Source organism: Accipiter gentilis, chromosome 19 (genome assembly GCF_929443795.1).
Source record: "Accipiter gentilis chromosome 19, bAccGen1.1, whole genome shotgun sequence".
In the NCBI taxonomy this organism is placed as follows: Eukaryota; Metazoa; Chordata; class Aves; order Accipitriformes; family Accipitridae; genus Astur; species Astur gentilis.
The window spans coordinates 13,603,829-13,625,498 of record NC_064898.1 but is presented as its reverse complement, the minus strand read 5'-3'; the positions used below and the strand labels follow the sequence as shown (position 1 = coordinate 13,625,498).

Here is a 21,670-nt window from a genome sequence, read left to right as displayed (position 1 = left end):
AAAATAAAGCCTGCCACAGTTTAAGCTAAAAACCTAACTTTGGAGGTTAGATGTGATGTTTCATGGGTTAAGCCATCTGTATTGCTGAAGTAGAAAGTGTGAAACTAGCTGATTTTGATCTGCATCCTTGTTTCTGTCCTTTTTTTTTCTCCTTTCATGTTCTGTGTGATCAATTTACGTAATTTTTTGTTTATTTAAAAATTATGAGCTTACTGACCTGTTGGTTACGTCGCACATCATAAAACTAAAAGAAACTGAGGTACCTAATGAAATGTTTAAGCTTTTTGCCATCTATCAAACTCTTTTCCTTTCAAATTTTGAGAAAGGTGCTCAGGCTGTTTTTAGTAATTTTCCTGTAATTTTAACTTGCTTGAAAAAAGGCAGTAGTTCTGGACATCTTTCTTCTGTACAGTTTCAGGATTGATGTAGGGCACTTGGTTATTACATCCACGTGACAGATTCTTGTATTGCTTGAGTCTTGTGTCATGGAATTACGCAGCATTTTCTTAAAATGTCTTTTTGAAGGGGGTTGCTTTCCAAAGCTGTCTTGGAAGTTCCTTTTGCATTACATACAGCAGAAAGAAGAGGCTGGTTACAGTGTGTCTGTTCCTTGGCCCAGTTGTGTCATTATTAAAGAATTACAGCAATCTGAACCTTTAACATAAAAACTTACAAAACTATAGTCCTAAACTTTAGCCTTCTCCCATGTTACAGGTTTGGGTGAGCCTTGGTCTTGCTGCTTATGGAGGGGGTTTTGTTCATTTATTAGTGTCTTCTGTTGGTTTTGATACTTGTGGATATTTTAAGTATTTTTTGTTTCATTTTTCTGCCTTCCTCTTAGCCATGGTGTCTGGAAGAAAGAATACAGGAGCTGCGGTAAGGTGATGTTGTTCCACCTCTTCCAGATAACTGCATTTAATTCCTTAGGTAGGAGTGGGTTAATCTAGTCATGAAGTAAGTACCTCTCAGAAAATGTGATTACATCAGCAGAGCCCCCTAGTGTGGATTCAGTAGGTCATAAAAGAAGTTTTTTTGCCTTGTACTTGCATCATCTGGGTAACCAAGGCGGGTCCAAAAGTGCCTTAATCTTGGCACAGCATGTACCGTGGGAGACGTTTTGCTTGCATAGCAACATTGGCCAGAAGGATAAGAGTTTTTGTCCCATACAGAGGTGGTCAAAGATGTGCCTGCTAGCAAAATAGCGTGTGTTATTGATTCTTGACTGAATTCTTTCTCCTCTTGGGTTTTATTGTCATGGCAAGTTTGAAAGATAACTGATCTGTTGGCATTGTAAATGTTTCAGGTAATGTGGTGACCATGTCTTCTGGTGGCCAGCACACTGTGCACCTGGCATTTGTATGGGAGCTGTGGAAGGCTTGGGTTTGGGTTTGGTAGATGTTAGGTGTGCTGGCCTTTGTAGCCACCCCCAAAGAGGCTTGAGAAGTTTGGTAAGGTTTTCAGGCAGAAGTGCTATCTCTTATTACAGCAGCTAAAAAGAAAGACAAATGTTGGTCATAAAAGCTCTCCGGCAAAAGAGGAAAAGAGGAATTTGGTATTGTGGTTTTGTGCTTTTTTAGAAGTTTCTCCAAGAAATAGTAATGCTGATCAGGTGCAGCCCCTTCCTATATATACCTTTTGCTTTTTTGTTACGGTATCGCTATTGCGCAGATTTCTCCCTGTTCTCCTGACGCTTCTGCATTTGAATCTGGATTTGTAGGTGAGGCAGTTCTGGAGACCCCTTGAGATGTCTGTACTTTTTGCTGTATATTTTTACAGGTGAATAGATCAAAGTAACTGGGTCAAAATCACACTTAGACTTCTATGCTTTTTTATGAACTATGATATTTCTTCTTCTTTAATGATGTTTCTTATTGTTTTCAGCTTAGTTTCCTTAGGATTCTGGTTTTGTCAGTCACTGCTGTCTCCCAATACAGACAGTTTGTTTTCCTAGATGTTTTGTGAACAGAGGTGACTAGGTAGGAAGAGGAAGCCTGTTGATTTTTCCTAGGAAGAAAAAGCTGTAGTATGAGTCTCTATTACTGGATATTGTTAAATCTTGAGAGTAGTTAAACAGATTGAAATACCTTGTTAGTGGGGCTGTACAACTTGACTACTTCTGGAAGTACTTTTGACTCCTGGTAGCATAATGAACTCAAAACAGCTGCAGAGGTGGGTTCAGCATCAAACACTGATGGCTGAGTTTTAATTGGCTTCACCTGTCCAAACATATGGGTGATGGCACTGGAGGCAGAACATGACACCTACAGTTATGTAGAGAGGAAAGAGCCTGGCTTGACTTTCAGGGTGGTAAGAAAGCTTTTTGAGCAATGCTGAGAATCAAAGTTTTATTTGTAAAGTGATATGAAATTGTCCCCCCAAAATAGGAAGCCCCAAACAGCTCTTTCTTCAATGTACTCTCCCCTACTTAGACCAACACTGAACCTGTTTCCTAGGAGCAGATGTTTCGAAGTGGCTAGAGTTTTTAGTGTATACACTACAGTTTAATTTTTTTTATATTTAAGAAAAACCTAAATAGTTGTGGCTGCCTATGGTTTGGTAGGTTTGAATTTATAGAAAAAGGGGAGTGTTTTCAATCAGCCATCTGAAATGTAACAATTGTTTTGCTTGGAACAATTGTGTTCAAAGATGTCTTCATTACTTAACTTTAGGACCTAAAACTAATTGGGGTCTGATGCCTATAAATAAGCTTTCATGTATTCTGTAAGATTTTAAAAATGTCTCTGGTGTGATATTGTTCAGGAGCTGGAAGGTGCTACAAATATGAATCCTGTTTAGTCGGCTTCATTTAAGAGAGTGTGACTTGTGGGTTCCAGTTGATTAAGTCCAGGGATGGGGCAAGTAAACATTTTAAGAAATAACTTTTTCCAGACCAAGGCAGACCAGTATGCATTTGTTTGTATTCTAAGAAAAAGCAAACTCCTTTTTTTTTTTTTTTCTTTCAAATTTTTGTTACAGGGGGAAGTGCATGCCGAGATCTTTACTTTGAATTTTCCAGAAGGAAATCAAATGTTTTAGAATGCTAGATTTTCAGGCTGCTAAAACAAGAAGAACTTCAGAGTGTTTTTGACTATGTCTCCATAGAAATTCTTTCCTCCCCCTCCACGTTCTTTCATATTTAGTTTCCATAACCAGCGCACTATTGTGAAGAAGAGGAAATGCAGGGTAACTGCAGGGAAGCCAGCCAATCACTCCAGCATCAGAGCAGGCTCTAGGGCTTGTGGAGCTAACCTTTGTGACCTTCGCAAGGGGCCTCTCCAAGGAGAGCCATTTTTCCTGCCTTGTAATGGTAAAGAAAAACTTGGCAACTTCTTTGATCAGCAAAGCAAAAACAAGGAGAGCAAGGAGCAAATGGGCAGCTTTGTGCACAAAACTGCTAAGTCAGTGCTGGCTTTCTCTGTGCTGAGAACAGCGTTACCACCTTACATAGAATACATACACATTGCTATGGGGTCTTGGGATATTTGTTGCATAATTTTAGAAAATCCTTCTGTTCAAAACTAGGGAAAATCTTGGTTGTTACTAGTTACAATGAAGTGAAAGTGTTTCATCTAATGATTTGCAATGTGAAAGTGAGGGAACTTTTCCTTTGGGGGGGACATGAGCGGATGAGTTTTTTAAAACAGAGGAAGGAATTGCAGAACACTTTTGAAAAATAATTCTAGCATTTAGAAGTGGACATTTCTTAGCTGGCACATATTTTTTTACTGTAAAATTTACTGCTTTGCAGCTTTTGTTGATGTTTTCCTCTTTCTCAATTGATGCCTACGATGCATTTCAGATGCTTAATAGAAGGAACAGTGGTTTTGCTTTGCAAGTATGTAAATTTTTATTTTGACTTGTACAGATCTGAAAACAAACAAAATCTGTTCTTATATTGGGAAAATTTTTTATCAGTTTTTAGCTTCTCCTCCATTATATTCTTTTTATTGTTCTTCAGCTGCAGCTGTATCCTTCTGTTGCTAGTTTCTCTGGTAAGTTGTGTTCCTCCTGTGATAGTTTTCTGCTCAACAAATTGAGTTAATTCCTCCACCTGAGCTGAAGTGCATTGTATTCTTCCTCTGCCTGAGAACAGGAGAGGGTTCATAATGTTTTTATTCAGTACTTCCTTCCATTCCGGTGAGAGTCTGCCTCCCGGTTTAATCGCCCAGACCAATATATTTCTGTCTAGTGAACTCAACAGTTCGTTCATTCTCAGCAAGAATTCTTCCTGTGGTTTGTAAACTTGCAGATTTTGACCTCCTTCCTTGGCTACCTACAGCTTCTCTTCATGAAGCTTGGCTCCTTAAGAGATGTGGATATTACCAGATCGCCAGATTCTTCTGCGAGTCATGTTTCTTCTTTTAGATTTCCACTGTTCACTTTATTTTTGATGTTTCATCCTTTCCTCTGCCACTCCCTAATTAATCACCCCTAGTACTGTGCTGAAGTGGTTCACAGTGTTTTTCTTCTTTCTTTCATGACTGAAAATAAATAATCAGCTCCACTGTTATGGAGCCAGGTAAACCAAGTTTTCAGATCTGCATTGTTTTGGAGTGTAGTGCGCTTCAATTTTATGAAAGTGCAGAAATTTAAATGAGTTTCATTGTCTCGCAAAATAGCTACAGGTTTTCAGTAATTAAACAGTTTATTAGATCCTCACACAGTTCTGGATAGGATGCGCATTAATTTTCCATGGACATGATTGATTTTTGTGTGAACTGTTCTTAAGTAGCTTTCACCTGCAGGACATCTGTTACTCCAACATATACAGTGTTTTTCAGATAAGATACTTAGCATCTGATGAAGATACCCAGGAAACTGATTTGCCTGAAGTCCCTCATCACCAATGAACTTCTAAGTAAATTGTAGCAGAGTGACTCCATCAGCAGATTCGTCTTGTTTGTACCAATAGTGTGATATGGTCTCACTGCAGCTACTGTACTTAAGGGACAAATCCAACATCTGCCTCCTACCTCCCCCATTGATTGCATTGACAAAATTGGCAAAGAGCAGTTCCTGGCCTGCTCTGTGAGCAGGAGGAGTGTGCCTCCAGGCCCTCCTCCTCCTCCTCTCTCATGTGGAAGCACTGTCGGCAGCAGCAGCTTCCAGCCAGCTCTGTGCATGCTCCAGCACAGAAGGTGGTATTTGGCTCCTTGGGTGATGCTTGCTGTCCAAGCAGCTGTTCCTTATAGTGGAGTAGGTGAGTTGCCAGTTAGACTGCTAGATTACAGGACTACTGTAATCAAGCTCCATTTAGTGTTAGGTAGGATTGCTATCCTGAAGACTTCAGAATATAAGTAGTCAAGTCAGAGATGAGGAGCAACGGAACACAAAGAAAGGGGAACTCTGAAATAGAGCCACTAACTCCAGGGCCATGTCCACTTTCTCAGCTGCATACTGGATATTTTGTCCGTCATCTTCAGCATATTATCTGCCCTTGTTTTGCTGTTACATTTTGTTGTTCTTAATACACATGAAAATGCAAGTAGGTTTCTTGCAGAGAAGAACATGATATTGTCAGATCCGTAACAGTCCTTTTCAGTTCTCATTGGACCATAAATATTTTGTAATAATTTTCTGAAGAAACAGATTTCTGAAAATATATTTAAAGGATAACAAAGTATCAAAGAAGAGTGACTAGAAGGTGTAATGTGCCAATTTGTAGAACTAGAGTCACAGTATCTAGAAATAGATTTATTTCTTTTTAATGTACAGTTTACTTTTAAAAGGTTTTGAGATAAAGTTTAAAACTATCACCTGTGTAGTGATTGCAGAATAAATTTTAAAGATAACACTAAACAGTGCATGTTTGCTACTGAACTGTGAGTGATAAATCCTGGAAGAAAGTTGCTGAGTAAGTACCTGGTACTATAAAGTTTTAAACCACAGCTCAGAAAGCGTTAGCCAAGTGAGTATTTATTTTTTGGTTTATTCAAGCCTCTCAGTTCAAAACTAAGAAACTGGGAGCTGAAGAGCAGAGTGATTTGTTTCCTTCTTCCATAATTCTGAATACAAAATTGATGTGAAAAAATAGCATGTCTTAAAAAGCTTTCAGTACATGGTGACTAGAAGCAATTGATTCAGATCACTAAACACAGATCAGACATTTTATGACAATGTGAAAATTACTGGAGCAGGGCAAACCAAAGGGATTATATTAGCTCAGTATGACTACGAAGGAATAGTAATTAAAAAAGGTATCAGGGTTTCATTCTCTCGATATATCCTCCTTTTTTTGCCTGCAGATACTGGTTTACATCTTCTGATCTGAAGATTACAATCTAGATTTCTGAGTTTAAAGGGCAAGAGTGGATATATTCTGAAGTTTGCAGTGACAGCGAGTCCCTATGATGGAGCCATGTTGTAACGGTGTGTTGATTTTCAGTTCACGCAGCTTGTCCCAGTGGGTGTACATCGGGTAGCCTATTTAAAGGCTTGTTTTGTGAGAAGTTGACGTGGAATTGGGATGAATATTGTTCCATTAAGTGTGTTCTCTAATTCACTGCTTAAAATTCAGAAGAGTTGTGTCCTATTACTTAGCTGTTGAAATGACTGATACGTGATAGTACATGCTGGCACTTCTGAGATCAGTAGCAGTATACCTTCCAAACACAGGTTATGAAACAAATACACTTTGTCTCTGGAATTTTGTATGCTATAGCTACTGAATGTGCCAAATCCAAGCAAATAGACAAAACCTAAACAACCTCCAGAGCTTGCACTTGCAATTTTGTTTGAATTGAGGGGTTTAAAACAATTTGGGTTCCAGGTTGGTGGGCAAAAGTAGCCCTGTAGAATGGTGATAAGACGACTGTTGGCTATAGAAAGCCTATCTTATAGAAGAGATTAAAGGAATTCAGTTTGTCCAAGAGTTCAAAGTGGCTTAATACTGATGGAAAAAAGCTTCTTCACCATCAAGGGAATTTCTAAAACAGGCAAAAAAGGAAAAGCTGGAAGTTGATAATGGCGACATTTGGAACTGAAAGGGAGTGGAGGAAAGGGATGGGTCAGAGGGAAGTGCTGACTAATGGTCAGCAAACACTGTAAGGGAGTTCTTGTATTAAGAGCTGGCCTCACTTCCTAAATGGAAAATAAACCCCATACTATTCAAGCATAAAGTTTGGGTTGGCGAATTCTCTAAACTGGACTATGAGAAAGTGGAGAGGGACTGTGCTGGAAGAGAGCTTGACTGTAATGATGGTCTTGGCCATTAAAAAAGACACACAACTAACTTCTGGTGTGACCTGTGTTCTGATCTCTTATGCAGGTAGGATGTATTGATATCTTTATTGTATTAGAGAGGCCTGTTACTAGTAAGCATGATTTTAAATGCTAGACAATATATTTTATGAGTACATGTTTTTTAAAAATATATATGCCCGTAAGTAAATATAACGTTCTTCCCCCTTCTCCCACTGCAGCAGAACATGCCCCCTCCCACCCACCTCCCACCCCCAATGGCTGAATGCTGATTTGCATAACTAGTAGATGAAGACTGCAGGGATTGTAAATTTGGAATTAACTTATACTAAGTTAAGGTGATAATTTTAAGTTATTTAGGATTTATTGGGGGCTTCAACTCTTACTATAAATCTCCTGCTGACATTTAGTGAAAGTTGGAGGTCTGTGATTTTTGTTTTGTGATCTGTTTTGCATCCAAGGGCAGGGTTGAATAGCTTCTAAATAAGTACTTCGCTACATTTATTGATAAAACATCATAGTTGCTAATTTTGGCAAAGACTAAACTGTTAGATATCTCTAAATGAAATTTGTACTTTAAGAATTGTTAGTAATTTAAGAGTTGTGCTTTTAAATAGTCCTGTGCTTAGCACATGTTATAATCACTATTTTTAATTCCCTCTATAGCAAAAGATACTCAGAAAGCAAATCAAATTACTGCAAATCAAATACATAAAAGCTGAAGTGTTGGTATTTGTTATGTTGATTTAATGGAATAAATTAAGACTTCTTTTAAAGAATACATGAGTCTTTATTTTTTTGTTTCTAGAAAGAAGGTGGAGTTTGTTTTGCTGATGACAATTTCACTGTCAAACTTTAAGTTTCTGTTACCTTCCCAAATTCTTAATTGTAAAACAAAATAGAAATGAAAATTTACATTTGATAACTTCTGAAACTTGCAATGAAATTTGAGTTCAAATTCGGTTTTACTTTGCATTATTTATTTAACAATGGGCTTCTGAAATACTTTTTAAACTGATGCTCTTTAAACTCTTTGTGACTGGTGAAGGGAAATGTAGAACCTGGAACTTGAAAATCCTTAGGTTGAAAACATATTTAGGTCGATTCTAAAAATAAATATAATTGCTATTATAGTTAAGTATACTATACATTTAGTTATTATAGCTGTCATTTTAAAAGATATAATCTAAGTAGCTTAATTTCTTCTCATGCTTTTGCTCTGTATTGTCTTTGCCACTCTAGGTTAAATGGGTAAAAAACTTTTCAAAGCATAGCCTTTAGATAATGTGTTGTATCAGGGTGCCGAGAAATCTGTTGCTTCTGGTGCATTGCAGCTTGGGAAATCTGTCTCCAGGGGGTTGAAGCATGGGAGATGAAAAAGAATAATCTGCTGGCAAAAAAACAGAGTATGCAAGATTGCCTAGAATTGGCTGAGCAGGTAGCTCATAAGTACTGACTCAGGCAGCAACTTGCTGTTGGAAGATTTTCTTCTTTGTTTTACATGGCAATCTGCAAAGTCTTCAGGGACAAGAATAATTGCCTCCAACCTCAGCTGCACGTAGTGTTTGTCTGAATTGTAAAAGTAAAAAGCTCTCCCTGACACATGGTCATAAGGAGGAGTCAAAAAGGGATGAAAAAACCCTGCAATACAGAAAGTGGAAGTGAAGAAGGAAAAAAAAAAAAAAAAAAAGAAAAACATAAACACATAAGTATAGAGAAAGGAAATAGAGTTGGTTTTTTGCTAAGCTGCAGTCTCAAATGAGGGAGAAGATAGTCTGTAAGACTATTTGTATGACTAAAACTGAGAACACCTAAACAGCTGATTGATTTAAGGTGTGAAGTGTCTGTTCTGAAGCATACATTAGAAATAGTTGTCAATATTAATGATTTTAACAGCAAGAAAACCAGATTCACTTAGTCTTTGTAAAGAAAGCTATGCTTTCATTTCCAGTAGGTCCTACCCAATGGTTTCTTTAAGAGTCAGCTCATCCTGTCAAGGCCATCTGGGAGTGATCATTGTCTGAACACTCAAGCAACCAGTTTGAACTGCCCTCTGAGACTTCCTACTTAGAGCAATAAGGAAACAACCTAAAGAATCTTTTTATCTTAATATTTTGTTTTCCTTGGTGGTGGTTAGCCTCAGGGTTATTCAACAGGTTTGCTAGGAACCCCTTTTAGATACTAAGGCAGCTGGCTGTAGCAGCTTTTATTGCAGCATGCTTAGGCAAGCCTCTCTGACTTGAAAACCTTCAGGCAACCAAAAATAGGGTATATAGAAAGGGGCGTAAAATTGCCTGGCTCCTGTTCATGCAAAGAGGCATTTGATTTCCCTCCTGCTTTCTTTGTCTTCTTTTAAGAACTAAGGAGAGAGAAATGAGATAGAATCTCAGAGATAAAAGGACAAGAAAGTGATAAAAGATTCTATGGCCCATCACTTCTGAAAATCATCTGCCCTTCCCTTAATAATGTGAAAGTTAGTGTTTGTGCAATCTTGTTTTTAGTGTTACAGAAGACAAAATGATTGCATCTTGAGAACGTCTTCTCTGTGTTTGCTAAGCAGGGATGTAGGAGGGTATCTGTAAAGTGAAACAAACCCAGTAATTTCACTTGAAATAGCAGCAGAGACATTTCTTCCTTTAGATTAGCCCTCCTTGGTGATATATCTTTATCTCTTTCATTTAAAATTAAGGAGACAAAGAAAGATAAATTCTGAGTGTGCTGAGTGACTTGGCCATGGGAAGCAAACTTCTTAACTTTGGGGGCAGGGTGGAGAGAAGGGGGAGGTTTTCTTTAAATGTAGCCTCTTTTTTCTGCTGTGGAACTGAGAGGGCAAGTGTAAAATTAAATAAATCTGGTGATGCAGAATGTGATCACAGCAATTAGTCCTTTATGAGTTTTGGAAAGGATTGAACGGGTACAAGGGCTGTAAGAACAAGGACTTTTCTTCTTAGTCTCTGTAATACTGCTGTTTCTTACAGTTTTCAAAGTATTGGAAAAAGCCCTGGAAGTGAAAATGCCCTCATTCTCCTTTCTTTTCTGAAACTCGGAAAATAATCTTATTTTATTTGGGAAATCCACAGAGGAATCTAAGAATCATATTTTTGAGAATCAATTTAAAATACTTCTAAGCATTGTGATACTAGCCCTGTTTTTCTAGATGATGTCCTTGAGTGCAGGGTGGGAAGAGGGACAGGAGGAAAAGGAATAATAAATGCAAAAATAAGCATGTTATTGCTTCCATTTTTGTTTTGACAAGTGCCAGTTGTTTCAAGACTACATTGTAATAAAAGTGCTGCTACCTTGGCAAACCTCTGAACATCTTATCATGCCTTTATCTCTTCTGCTAGTCATGCATGTATGGTTAGACTGCCTACTGCCCACCATCCATTACAGCATTATACGCTCTGAAGTGAGGACCTTTCTGTGAGTGCTTTCCTAAGAACAGTGGTGCTGTTCTACAACTTAAAAACAGCAAGATGTTTATAATGAGGCTGTAAGCTTAGCATTAAGTCCTTGGCGTATGTATTGTGCACTGTCTGCATGCAGGCTAGTGCTAATGAAGGGTGCCTTTGAATACCTTAATGTTAAATACTGTATTTTGTGTAGCTGTAAAAACTCTCTATTTTGTGTAACAGTGTCTATGGCTTTATGGGTCATGCTCTCAGGAATTTCTGGTAGCTCTTAGCATCTTGCAAGCTGCAACCACTTTAGGAATAAATTCCAGAGGGATTTGTAGAAGAACTTGCCTGACTATTAGTGACTGTGTGCAAAATCTATTTCTGCGCCAATTAGACTTTTGTCAGAGACATTTAAGGCATTTAAGTTCCTCTTACTGCCTTGTTCTAGTTCAGATTCAAACTGTTAATTTGTTGAATGAATTTCTGCTGCCTAAGACTGTAATTACATAGGATAGCATATATGGTTCTATTTCACACTTTGATTAAGGGGCTGGAGTTCTGACAGGCTGTCTTCCCACCTGGTCAACAGGATGTTTGTGCCCACCATTCTCATGCATGTTGCCTGTGTTCTATCTCAAAGTTAATGAAATCACAGCTGTGGCACAACATGTTGCATTTTTATTTTAAGGTATGTTTTTGAAAGCTGAAAGTAAGATAGAGCTGTGTATTGTCCTATCATCAGTATGCTTTCTGTCATTGTATCCCTTTGGTATGTTTTGGTGAGGACATCATCAGTAGCGTAGATGGAGTAGTCCAACACAAGCTTTGTTTAGTTAATGCATAAAGACCTGTCAAGCAGAAGAAATATGGAAAATTCAAAAATACAGCCATCTTGTGTATTGCAGCAATATTCGGAAACTTTTATCTATGCTTCTATTTCTTTGAGGCAATTAGGTCATGCCTAGAGACATTGTTGTCCTTAAAAGGCTAACTGTGTTAGGAGTTTTAGGGTTTTTTTCTGACATTTTTGTGAAACAGATTAAGAATTTATGGATTTTACTGCTGTGTGCTTTTATATGTATTAGGCTGTAATAATCTGGAAACCTAAGGAAATATTGCAAGTTAATATGGAGAGGGCAAGTGGAAACATAGTGCTTTCCCAAGCAATGGGTGGACTATCATCTCTCAGCAGATGAGATTTTCCTTGCTATGTGACCAACAGTTTTTCCTTTTGTTGGATTCATTATTTACAAAGACAGTTGGAAAGTCCTTAAAGGATCTGGGGCCACTTTAAGTGTGTCTCCTTGTCTAGTAGTGGTGCAAATTCAGGGATGTGTTTATGGAGGACTGAATTGGGGGTAGAGATAATTGCTAGCAGGGCTGCCTCATTTCCCCTTCAGGTTTTTCTCTTTACTGTTGCTGCTTAGAATTGAGAATTGTGTCATCTCAATGTATTAATGCTACTTAAGGTATAAATCTCTAACTTTGGTACAGCATTTGCAAAGAAATGTACTTCACTTTTAAGTCAGCAACACCTAATTAAAAATGGCCCATTGCTGAAGACTTAGTTTCATGTTTTAATCTTTTCCAATTCTTGAAATCCACTGAATAGGGTAGAAGAAAGGGTGCACAAAGAATGTCACAGCTTCTACCCTCAGGCAAAGCTGAATCCACTCCACTGTGTGTAATATCCTAAGAGCATCATCAGCCATAACCCAGAAATCTCTGCATGCTACACTCCAGGTTTTGAGAGTGGTAATCAGAGCAGTTCATGCTGAGGCTGTTTCTACACTAAACTTTTTCTTTCATCCCATTTCTAAACCAAACTGTGGAAAATTCCCCTGTGGGGTCTCCTAGCCCATCTGACATGTCAGACTGATTGTGGCCTTCTAGCAATTGCCACCCTTCTTAGGAATTTGCATCCAGCTCTGTTCTTGAATTAGTAGATACTGTCACTTTCACAGCTACCCTAAGGTCAGACCACCACATTTGTGATTCTTCTGTAGAGGTTAGGCCTCTGCAGAAGTAGGTACTCTGTTTTCTTTGCCTGCTAGAATGATAAGTACATGGGTATCGTGCAGGTAGCCTACACTGCCTATGCACAGGACAAGTTTGTATAAGATTTGGCGAAGAGGTTAGTTTGAAGTTGATTTTTTTTTTTTTTGAGACAATTTATGGTTGTTTCAAGAGCAGAAATACTCAGTTTCTCCTGGCACCACCAGGACAACAAACTTGCAGTACATACATCAAATCCTGATGTACTAAAATGTACTGGTGAGAGCTCTGAAATAATTCAGTAATGGCATTTATGAGGAGACACTCTGGTCATGATTAATCTAATCTTTAAAGTTCTTAGATGAAAAGAAATAAAAGGAAAAACCTTTCAGAAAGTCATGCATTATGTGGATTGAGGAAACCAGCTGGTTAGGAAGACAAAGGAAAAAATAGGAAGGAGTAGAATCTGTAGCTTAGTCATTTAAGGTGAAACAGAATCATAGGTGACATGTTTGCCAGTGTAGCAGTTAACATTTGGGATATAATGAAAAGTTGAAATTTCACACCAAGTTTAGCAAATAATTAGATTTAGCTTCATTTGTGCGCTTGCTTGTGTTACACAGGCACTTGCCTATCCATCCCCAATACAAAAAGTACACAATGCCAAGTCAACAGTTTGGTAGGTCTGTCATGATGTGGTCAGTGGCGTGTGTTTGTGTTTTGCTTTTAATAAGATTTCCAGTGAATTCCTAAAACAGTCCCAAAAATCTGAAAACCAAAATAAAACTTAGTCATCTCAACTTCACTAGAGACTGGAAATAATTTCCTCACAGACATAAAATATATGTCTTGTCTACATTGTAAAACACAAGCATTAATTTATTGAGAGATGCTCGCATCATTTTTATGGTGGTGCTTTTATACTGAAGAACAACTTGTCTTTCTGAATGTTAGTGACTATTTTTTAAAACTGTCCTTTTATCAAGAATCATGTCCAAATGCAAAGAGAAGTGATGGATGATCTATTCTGCCTTGTTTGTATTCTCTTAAGTGTAGATCAGACCTCTTCAGTTTTTTTACTGTTGCAGAAATTTCGTATAGTATGTTCATCTGGTACCTAAGATTAAAATATCTGGTCACTGTCTTTTGCTTTTCTTCCTAACGACACATTTCTATTACACGTTTTAGTAAAATAATCCAGCAATTTCTGGCCTGCTTATGTTAATAATATCTTTTCTGACAAGATCCTTTCTTGTGAGAGGAAGGTTGTCACTACAAATGACATAGCAGATGTGTGCCAGTATGTAAAGTGACTTTATGTTAATAAAGGCAAAAAAGAGGGAGAAAGAGTCATGGTTTTGTAATGATTGAGAATTCTGTTGTATGAATGAAGTCCTTAACATACCTTGAAAAGTGTACTTGCCAACAGGGACACTGTAGTTGCAATAAATACTATGGAATATCAAAACCGAAGGCCTCTTAGGTAAGCATTTCTTGAAGGATTTAATTAATTTTTTTGAGTGTCCTTTATGTGTTGGTTCGTTTCTGACATGGCTTTCCATAATACAGTTCATGTCTTTTCAGTGCAGCAACTGGAGTACAAATGTGAAGGTGTATCACACTGTGCAAAGGCAGGTCAGTTCTCTGGTTTTAGGAGTGGTTTTATTTTATTAGTCTATCAGCATCTAAAGGTTATTTTCACTATAAAGTAACAAATACGATTTTTTGGGTCTCTGGATCTCCTGCTTCTTTTCTGTTGGTATTTGGTTTATTTTTAAACTACAACAAACAAAAAACCACACACACCCCCACACACCACCCCCCAAAAAGCTCAAACCACGAACTCTTTAAAATTAGGTTAGAAATGGAATCTGACAAATCTTCAGGCATGTGATAGTATTTAATGCCAATAAAGATTTCTTTCAATTAGAAGTTCTGACTGTTGGTAACTGCAGAAACGCACTTTGTGTGCATAAAATGAGAACATTTTTCTTTAAAGTTGTTCTTGTCAATATGTAAATAATTCATGTATGATTGTAAAACTTGGGGATGGGTGGAGAGAGGCAGCTTGATTCTCTTCGTAATGCATAGCACTTTGAAAGTGCTTTTTGGTGGAGAGTGGCGGGTGGTATGGCTTGGACACTCTTTGATACCAGAATTGACATAAATTTGCTAACAAATGTTCAGCATGTTCTGGGTGGTTTAGCTTTTTTCTTCTAAGGCCTGTTACCATAGACCTATATTTATGGTACAGTCTAAGTTGTTTTCCTTAGTTTATACAACATCTGTCTGCTTTAATGATGATTGCTTCACCTAGACATAAATGAACAATAATAGATAGCGTCAGCTAGATGTTGTATTTGAGAATTTATTCTATGAAGTAAATGTCTTACATTCCTTGATTGTCCTAGAGATGTTGATTTTAATTCCAAGAATATTTACTCATTTTGTTCTGTGCACACAGTAGAGAGCCATGATTCTAGTTTGTGAGTAGGTAGAATTTAAGTTTAATTTGATAGTACTGTACTAAGCATAATAGCTGATTTATAGGTTTCATTGATTTGATATAATTTGCTAATATTTTTAAAAAATTTTGAGGTTGACAGTATTCCTTCATCAAGATATGGCTCAGGGCATAATAGAAGATAATGAATGCAAGGATTGGGGCAGTTGTCATATAATGCAGCTACTATGGAAAAAATATGTTTAGTGCAGGGGAAGATAATCTAGTGTTGGTGTCAAGTTCTTGTGATGTCCATTTAGACCTTTTCTGTGCTGCTATTGAAAACAGAAGGAAAGATCTTTACCTGTGGAGAACGTGCTGTTTCCAATACTTAACTTGATAATGTGAAATACATAGTGTTTATAGTAAGTTACCCTTGTGCACATGCTGCATATTGAACAAAATTAAGATCTTCCTTCCTGTAGTACTAGGATTTATTTAAACATTTCATCCATTCAAGTGGGGGGTTGCCTGCTTTGTATTCCCTAAGTTAATGAGCATGATTTTGGAAGTTGTGGAAAAGAACTGATCTGTTGTGATGTGTTTTGAGTGGCTTCTTAGCATATATAGTATTCAAAAACTCAAGATGTGGAGCAGGTAAGATACATGTAAGGACTGTGGTTTGATGGGTTGAAGACAAAGGTTTTGAGGGAAGGTGTGGGAGAAATGGATATGTAGGTCAGGAGGCGCAGAGCTGAGTGGGAGGGGACAAAGAGTTTGTCTTATTGAACCAGCCTTATGGTTAGTATGGTTTTAATGTAAACAGCTTGCTTACTTTGAGAATCAGCTTGCTTATTACTTTGAGACTTTTCTTCTGTGGCTTTTTGCTCTAAGACAACTACTGGTTGGAGTTTAGTTGGTCAAGTAAGGAACATGCTGACTTTTCTCAAGTGATACTCGGCTAGGGAAAAGTTGGAAGCTGCTGTTGCCTAAAATAGTTACCTGTGTTAACAACTCCATATGAACATTAACTATATCCTTAAGCAGTCTGGAGGAATTGATAATGCTGTCTTTACGCTAGGAATTGGAGGTACTTTTAAAATTGCCTTTTCCATAGTCCATTCATCTATTCCATATTCAGATATGTTTGGAAAAACTGGTGAATGTTTTCAGTGTGTTCCTACAGTTAACTGCAAAAATGGTTCTGTAATGCAGTGAGACAACTTTTTTCTTCTGTTTCTTACGCTACGATCAAATAGCATATAAAAACAAAGGCTATAAAGTATGTACCTTAGGTAGATATTTTATAAGTTCATAGTGTTACATAGATTTTTATAGGAGTTAAATGGAAATAAATGAATGTGTTATCAGTGCAGTGGTGTTTTCCCAGTTCCTACCATTCCCAGAACTGAGCTGAGCAAATACAACAAATCAGAAATAGAGGGGAGGAGTGGCACATGCTGATACTGTAATTTAAACACATAGTCTGTGAAGCATTACTGCGCAGTGTTTTTATGTCTGTATTATCTTTACCTGGTTTTATTGCTTTGCAAAATTGACCAGCAGAAAAGTGAAAAAATGTTCTCCAGTATAAAGGTTTATGTATAGTCCAGTACATATAGAGCACTCTTTACTATGTTGTACCCTGTTTTATAAATAAACTATTGGAAAACATATACAACCAAAGACACAGTGTGCTTAATATAGTACCTGTATTAAATGAGCTGTATTGTGGAAACGTAAGATGGCAGTGACACCATTTTAATTAACACTGTAGTAACTGGAGGTTTCCTGTATAGAAGGAAAAACTGGTAGTCGTTGCCACGTGCAGACAAAGTAGAGCTTTGTTTACTATTATATTTTTGTACAAGCAACACTCCTGCCTGTTTTGTGACCCTGCTACAGTGTGTCTGTAACTCTATGACCTGGAATTGTTTGTGTGCATGTTTGCTGGAGTAAAATATACATATCTTAAACCAGAACTTTTTTAAAAGCCATTTAGTGATACCTTCTACCTTTGTAACAGCAAGTCCCTTCAATGATTAGAATGTGATAATTCTACATGAGTATTATTTTGGTGACTACCGCCCCATTTTATGATCTTCTGAATTTGTATCTATTCATGGTCACTTGTTTGAAATGATGATGTAGTTACAAAATTTATTATTTGGGGGGAAAATACCAATTTTTTGAACATCAAAGAACATGTTAAAAACAGTTAATAATTCAGTGGAGCACATTTTTATTAATTGGAATCAAGGTTTTTGTTAGTAAGTTTCTTGGCATAGCAATTAGTTGCTTAGGGCAGGAAGAAAATAATATTCTGTTTTGTTCATCCAGTTTAACCTATGGTGAGGTCTTAGATTAGCTCTTGGATGTTGTGGTCATGCAAATACATAAAGTTTGGGATTCATCTCTTCTAATGTCACTGTATTTGACCTAGTTACCTTAGGGTCCCTTCTCAAAGGAGAAAATAGGCCTGATTCACCTTCTGTACGTTCATTAAATTGATCAAATGAATTGCATCCTAGCAGTACTTATGTAGGTTCCTTTCTCGTTGGTGCGGAGAGGGGTGACAAAGTCAGCTGTCGGTTTCCACAAAGATGCTAGTGTTGAGGTGACAAATCTGAATTATTTATCCCTTTAGAATGTCTAAAATAATACAGTACCAGCTCCTAAACTTGACTATGCTTTAAAATAAGAGAAACTGTGGATCGGGAACAGTCGCTGCACAATTACTATTTAATCCCAACAAGACGATGGAAAATTTACAACCTGATTGATAATTCAGTACAAATACACGTTGATCCACCAAGATACATACACAACACAATGCAAGACATGCGTACAAAGCAGAGGTATGAGTTGGAGTACCTAGTTTTGAACTCAGACCACTGATAGAATTTATATTGCAGATTTTAATGTTGTGGTTTCACTGAAGTAAATGAATACGGGCATTCCATGTAACCCAGAAAAAAGTAACTGTAAGGATTATTAATGTAAAGAAAGAATGGTACCAAGTTAATGATGCATTGGATTCTAACTGAAAACAATACTATTTGTATATGAATCTCAATTGCTACCAGTTCTAAATGAATCAATAACAAGCTTTGTTGTCAATAGTCAGTGTGTATTAGTAGTTTTATTTTTGTCTGCATGTACTTCTTGGAGCAGTGTTGCTTAATGGCATCAAGATAACGTTGATGTTTGTTATGAATAGCCTGCATTTTGTTATTCATTAGCCAAACATGCTAATCACATAATCAAAAGATGAAGTAATCATTCATTAAACTTCTGTATTTTCGTTGCATATTTTTGTGAATGACAGTGCTGAATGTACTTTCCAGTTTTTTCAAAACAGATAAATCTAAGCTCTCGAAGTTTTGTAATTAGGTTCTGCAGAGGGCTAGTTGGGTTACTTGACAGTCCAGCTGTCCTCATCTTTTCACATAGAGTTGAAAGGCAGCTGTACATCACTTTCATATTACTGCTCTAATGTGACTAGTTACTTAAATTACCATGGAGAGATCATTCAGTTGTCAGTGGTGAGGGGGTGAGGATGTGGTCTATGGACATAAAGTTTGGGAACACTAGTGGTTACTCACTAGCTGGTTCATTACAACTCCCTAGACACTGAAAATTAACTCAGTTATGCCAAGTTACTGGACTGTGCTTGAGATTCCAAACATAACTGGCTTGATGTGAAAGCCTCTGAAGTCAGATTTTAAAATGACAAGTAACTAATCAATGAGAAAAGGAGGAGAATGTCTATTTCAAGGCTACAACATCTAGTTACAGTACAAGTCTAGATCACGATACTCGTGTGGAACCTCATCTCACCATTGCTCTAGCTCTGATCACTACAGCTGTTTGTTGGGGAAGTGGTGGTGGCCAGAGTAAGGATTTGAAAACCTGACATACTGTGTTGCTTGGAAAGAATCCAAACAGTTCTTGCTTGATTTTGAATGTCACTATTGTTGGCAGGCTTAACCTTTTGTTGTTGAACTTTCTGTGCTAGCAGGTCATTGTTGTGAAGGCATCGCTGTCCTAACTCTCGCTTTGTTTTGTTTTAGTCACATTGATCAAACAACAACATGGCAAGATCCTAGGAAGGCCATGCTTTCCCAGATGAATGTTACAGCTCCCACCAGTCCTTCTGTGCAGCAGAACATCATGAACTCAGCATCAGGTAAGCAAAATTTATATTTATGAAAAAGATTATACACTAGCTATTTTAATTGTGGGGGAAGGAGTCAAAATCTCACAATTGTCCTTCTAGTTATTCTGGTTTTAAACTTTAAATTTAGTTATGCCTGATGCACCAAGCAAGAGGCTGATACTTGAGGTAAAAGAATTTGTATAATATATATGATGTCAACAGAAAGTATCCTGTAGTTCTTTGGTTTGTGTTTTTATTTTTTCAAATGGATGATTCAAACATTTAAAGAAGCAGCATTTTTGTCTAATTTCTTCTGACTGAAAATGGAGACCAGAATTGCCATTAAATTAGTGTCAATTTACATTAAAGCTATTGTGCTTCTGCAGTATTCTTCTGCCTTTCCTTGCTCACTTACTAGACCCGATATACTCCTGTTAATTTACATTTCCTACGTTTGTTATGAACATCTTATTTTTCCCTGTCTTCCCTAAATAAATAAAGCAAATACCTGGAAAATCTTGTTTAGAAGCAGCGACGTTTTGGTTTTCCTCTTATTTTCCTATCATTTCCAAAATCCTGTATCATGATGATTATTCCTCTAGCTGAGGAAATCTGGTTATCTTTTCCTGGAATATAGAACTGTTCTTCAGCTAATCGGGGGGGAGGGCTCACTAGACAGCAGTAAAATGTGCTTGTTCTTGCTATACAATCTGCTGTGTGATTTCAGAGCTCTCTTGTCCTGATAGTGCAGAGAGCCAGCAGATAAATTTGGTTGCATGCTAGTTTGACTGCCGCACTCTTCCCTATGCTTTGTCACCTTCTGTGTGTCGCTGAGGTTCATGTTTTATACATTTTTCCACAGACTGATTGTTTTTTGCGTATGTCTGCTGTTACTGTATTTCACAAAGGTTATTCTCTGGTGCTGCTTTTTGTTGTCCATTTAGACAGCTTTGTTTCATGCTGCAATTCATATACTGCAGACAATACCAAAAGATTAGCAGGCGTGACCAAACTATGCTGTTCATGACTGAGTATTAGAGGGGAAGCTAATCAAACTTTTTGCTGGCTAGGCCAGGAGGTTGGATTATCCTGAAACAAATGAGAGTCCTGTTGAAGTTCAGGAAGTCATGATTCAGAGCAATTAAGGTCTCAGGCTCTGATATGAAAATATAGTATCTGTGATTATTTTTTCTGTAAGTATATCCCAGGAAACCTGCAGCAATAGAGATGACATGTTTTTGCAGAGACACTTCTGAAGAACAGAGAATAGGAGAAAGGGAACAGTCCCGTTGGTCTATCTTGCTTTTTGGCTTATCTTGTTTGTGCTAAAACTAGATGCTTGCTGTTTGAATATTGACATAAATTCTGTGTTTTAAAATAACTCCTCAAATCTTCTGTTGTTCCAAGTATTGGAAGAGGAAAAAATATTGATAGGGAAGTAGGATTCACTTTATGTACTTCGAAAGAAATGAAGGGTCCTTAGCAAAAAAAATATAAACTGGTTAGTTGTAAGGGATAAAAATCTAAAAGAGAATCTAGCAATCAGTATTATTTTTAAAAGAAAATAGAGTTTACATGTAATTGATAGATGTAAGTGTGTAAGCAAGTGATCCTGCATAGATATTGTTGCTTATGCAATAACGAAGAGTTGAGATGTTTAAGTGGGTTGTCTTATGACTTGAGAAAGCACTTATTTGAATACAAGCTCATTGAACATTTATTTTTAATTTCACAGATGATATTGTATTGGATATGAACTGAAAATCTTGTAAAGTTTGGGATTTTTTTCCCAGTGCTCTGAATTTGATAAAGTGCATGAAGAAATGAGAACTTCTGTGTATATTGAGTTATGTGTTTATGTGGCATTGCTTTTTTTAAGCTTAAATCCATTAAGGTAGTATGACTAGGAACTGGCTTTTTGGATGCACCCGCTTACCCTTAACTTACTTGCATTTAGCAAAAGTCTGTTTTGAATTAAATAATACTGAACCTGCATTTATTGGATATGATTCTGCTTCTGATACCTGATTTGGCAAATCTTTATGTACTAACTTTAAATTATGTCTGTATGTTTGTTTTTACTAAAGTCTCTTATATCTGGTTCTGTTACTTTTTACTACTGAGTTCGTGGTAACTTAGGCTTCATTGGTGGCCTTGTAAAGAATCTTTGAGAGAGATGGAAAAATCAAGTAACTGTATACCACATCAGCACAGTGGAACTTAAATCTGGAGTGCTAACATCATAAATATAAGATTACTTAATATTCTAATTTGGATATTCATCCTCAAGAACTGGGAAATAAAGTTGAGACCTTTAAGACGGCAAGTTTCCTGTTATGAAATATTGCTGGCAGTGAAACATGCCCTAGTGCTTTGAGAGCCTTCTGTGAAAGATACTGGGAAAAACCAACTTGTAAGTATTGTGACAGCTGGAGGTCACTGACTTGCAAAAAAATGTCTGAAATGCCACAAGGG

At 37.2% G+C, this 21,670-nt stretch overlaps 1 protein-coding gene across 4 annotated transcripts in view; it reads left to right on the top strand.

Moving 5' to 3' along the window:
- The window catches only part of YAP1 (Yes1 associated transcriptional regulator), a 96,703-nt gene that overhangs the window by 32,406 nt on the left and 42,627 nt on the right, over positions 1-21,670 (top strand). For all 4 annotated transcript variants that reach the window (XM_049823252.1, XM_049823250.1, XM_049823251.1 and 1 more), the window contains exon 3: positions 19,110-19,225. In XM_049823252.1, the coding sequence (XP_049679209.1) occupies positions 19,110-19,225 (116 nt within the window). The remainder of the gene's footprint in view (positions 1-19,109; positions 19,226-21,670) is intronic.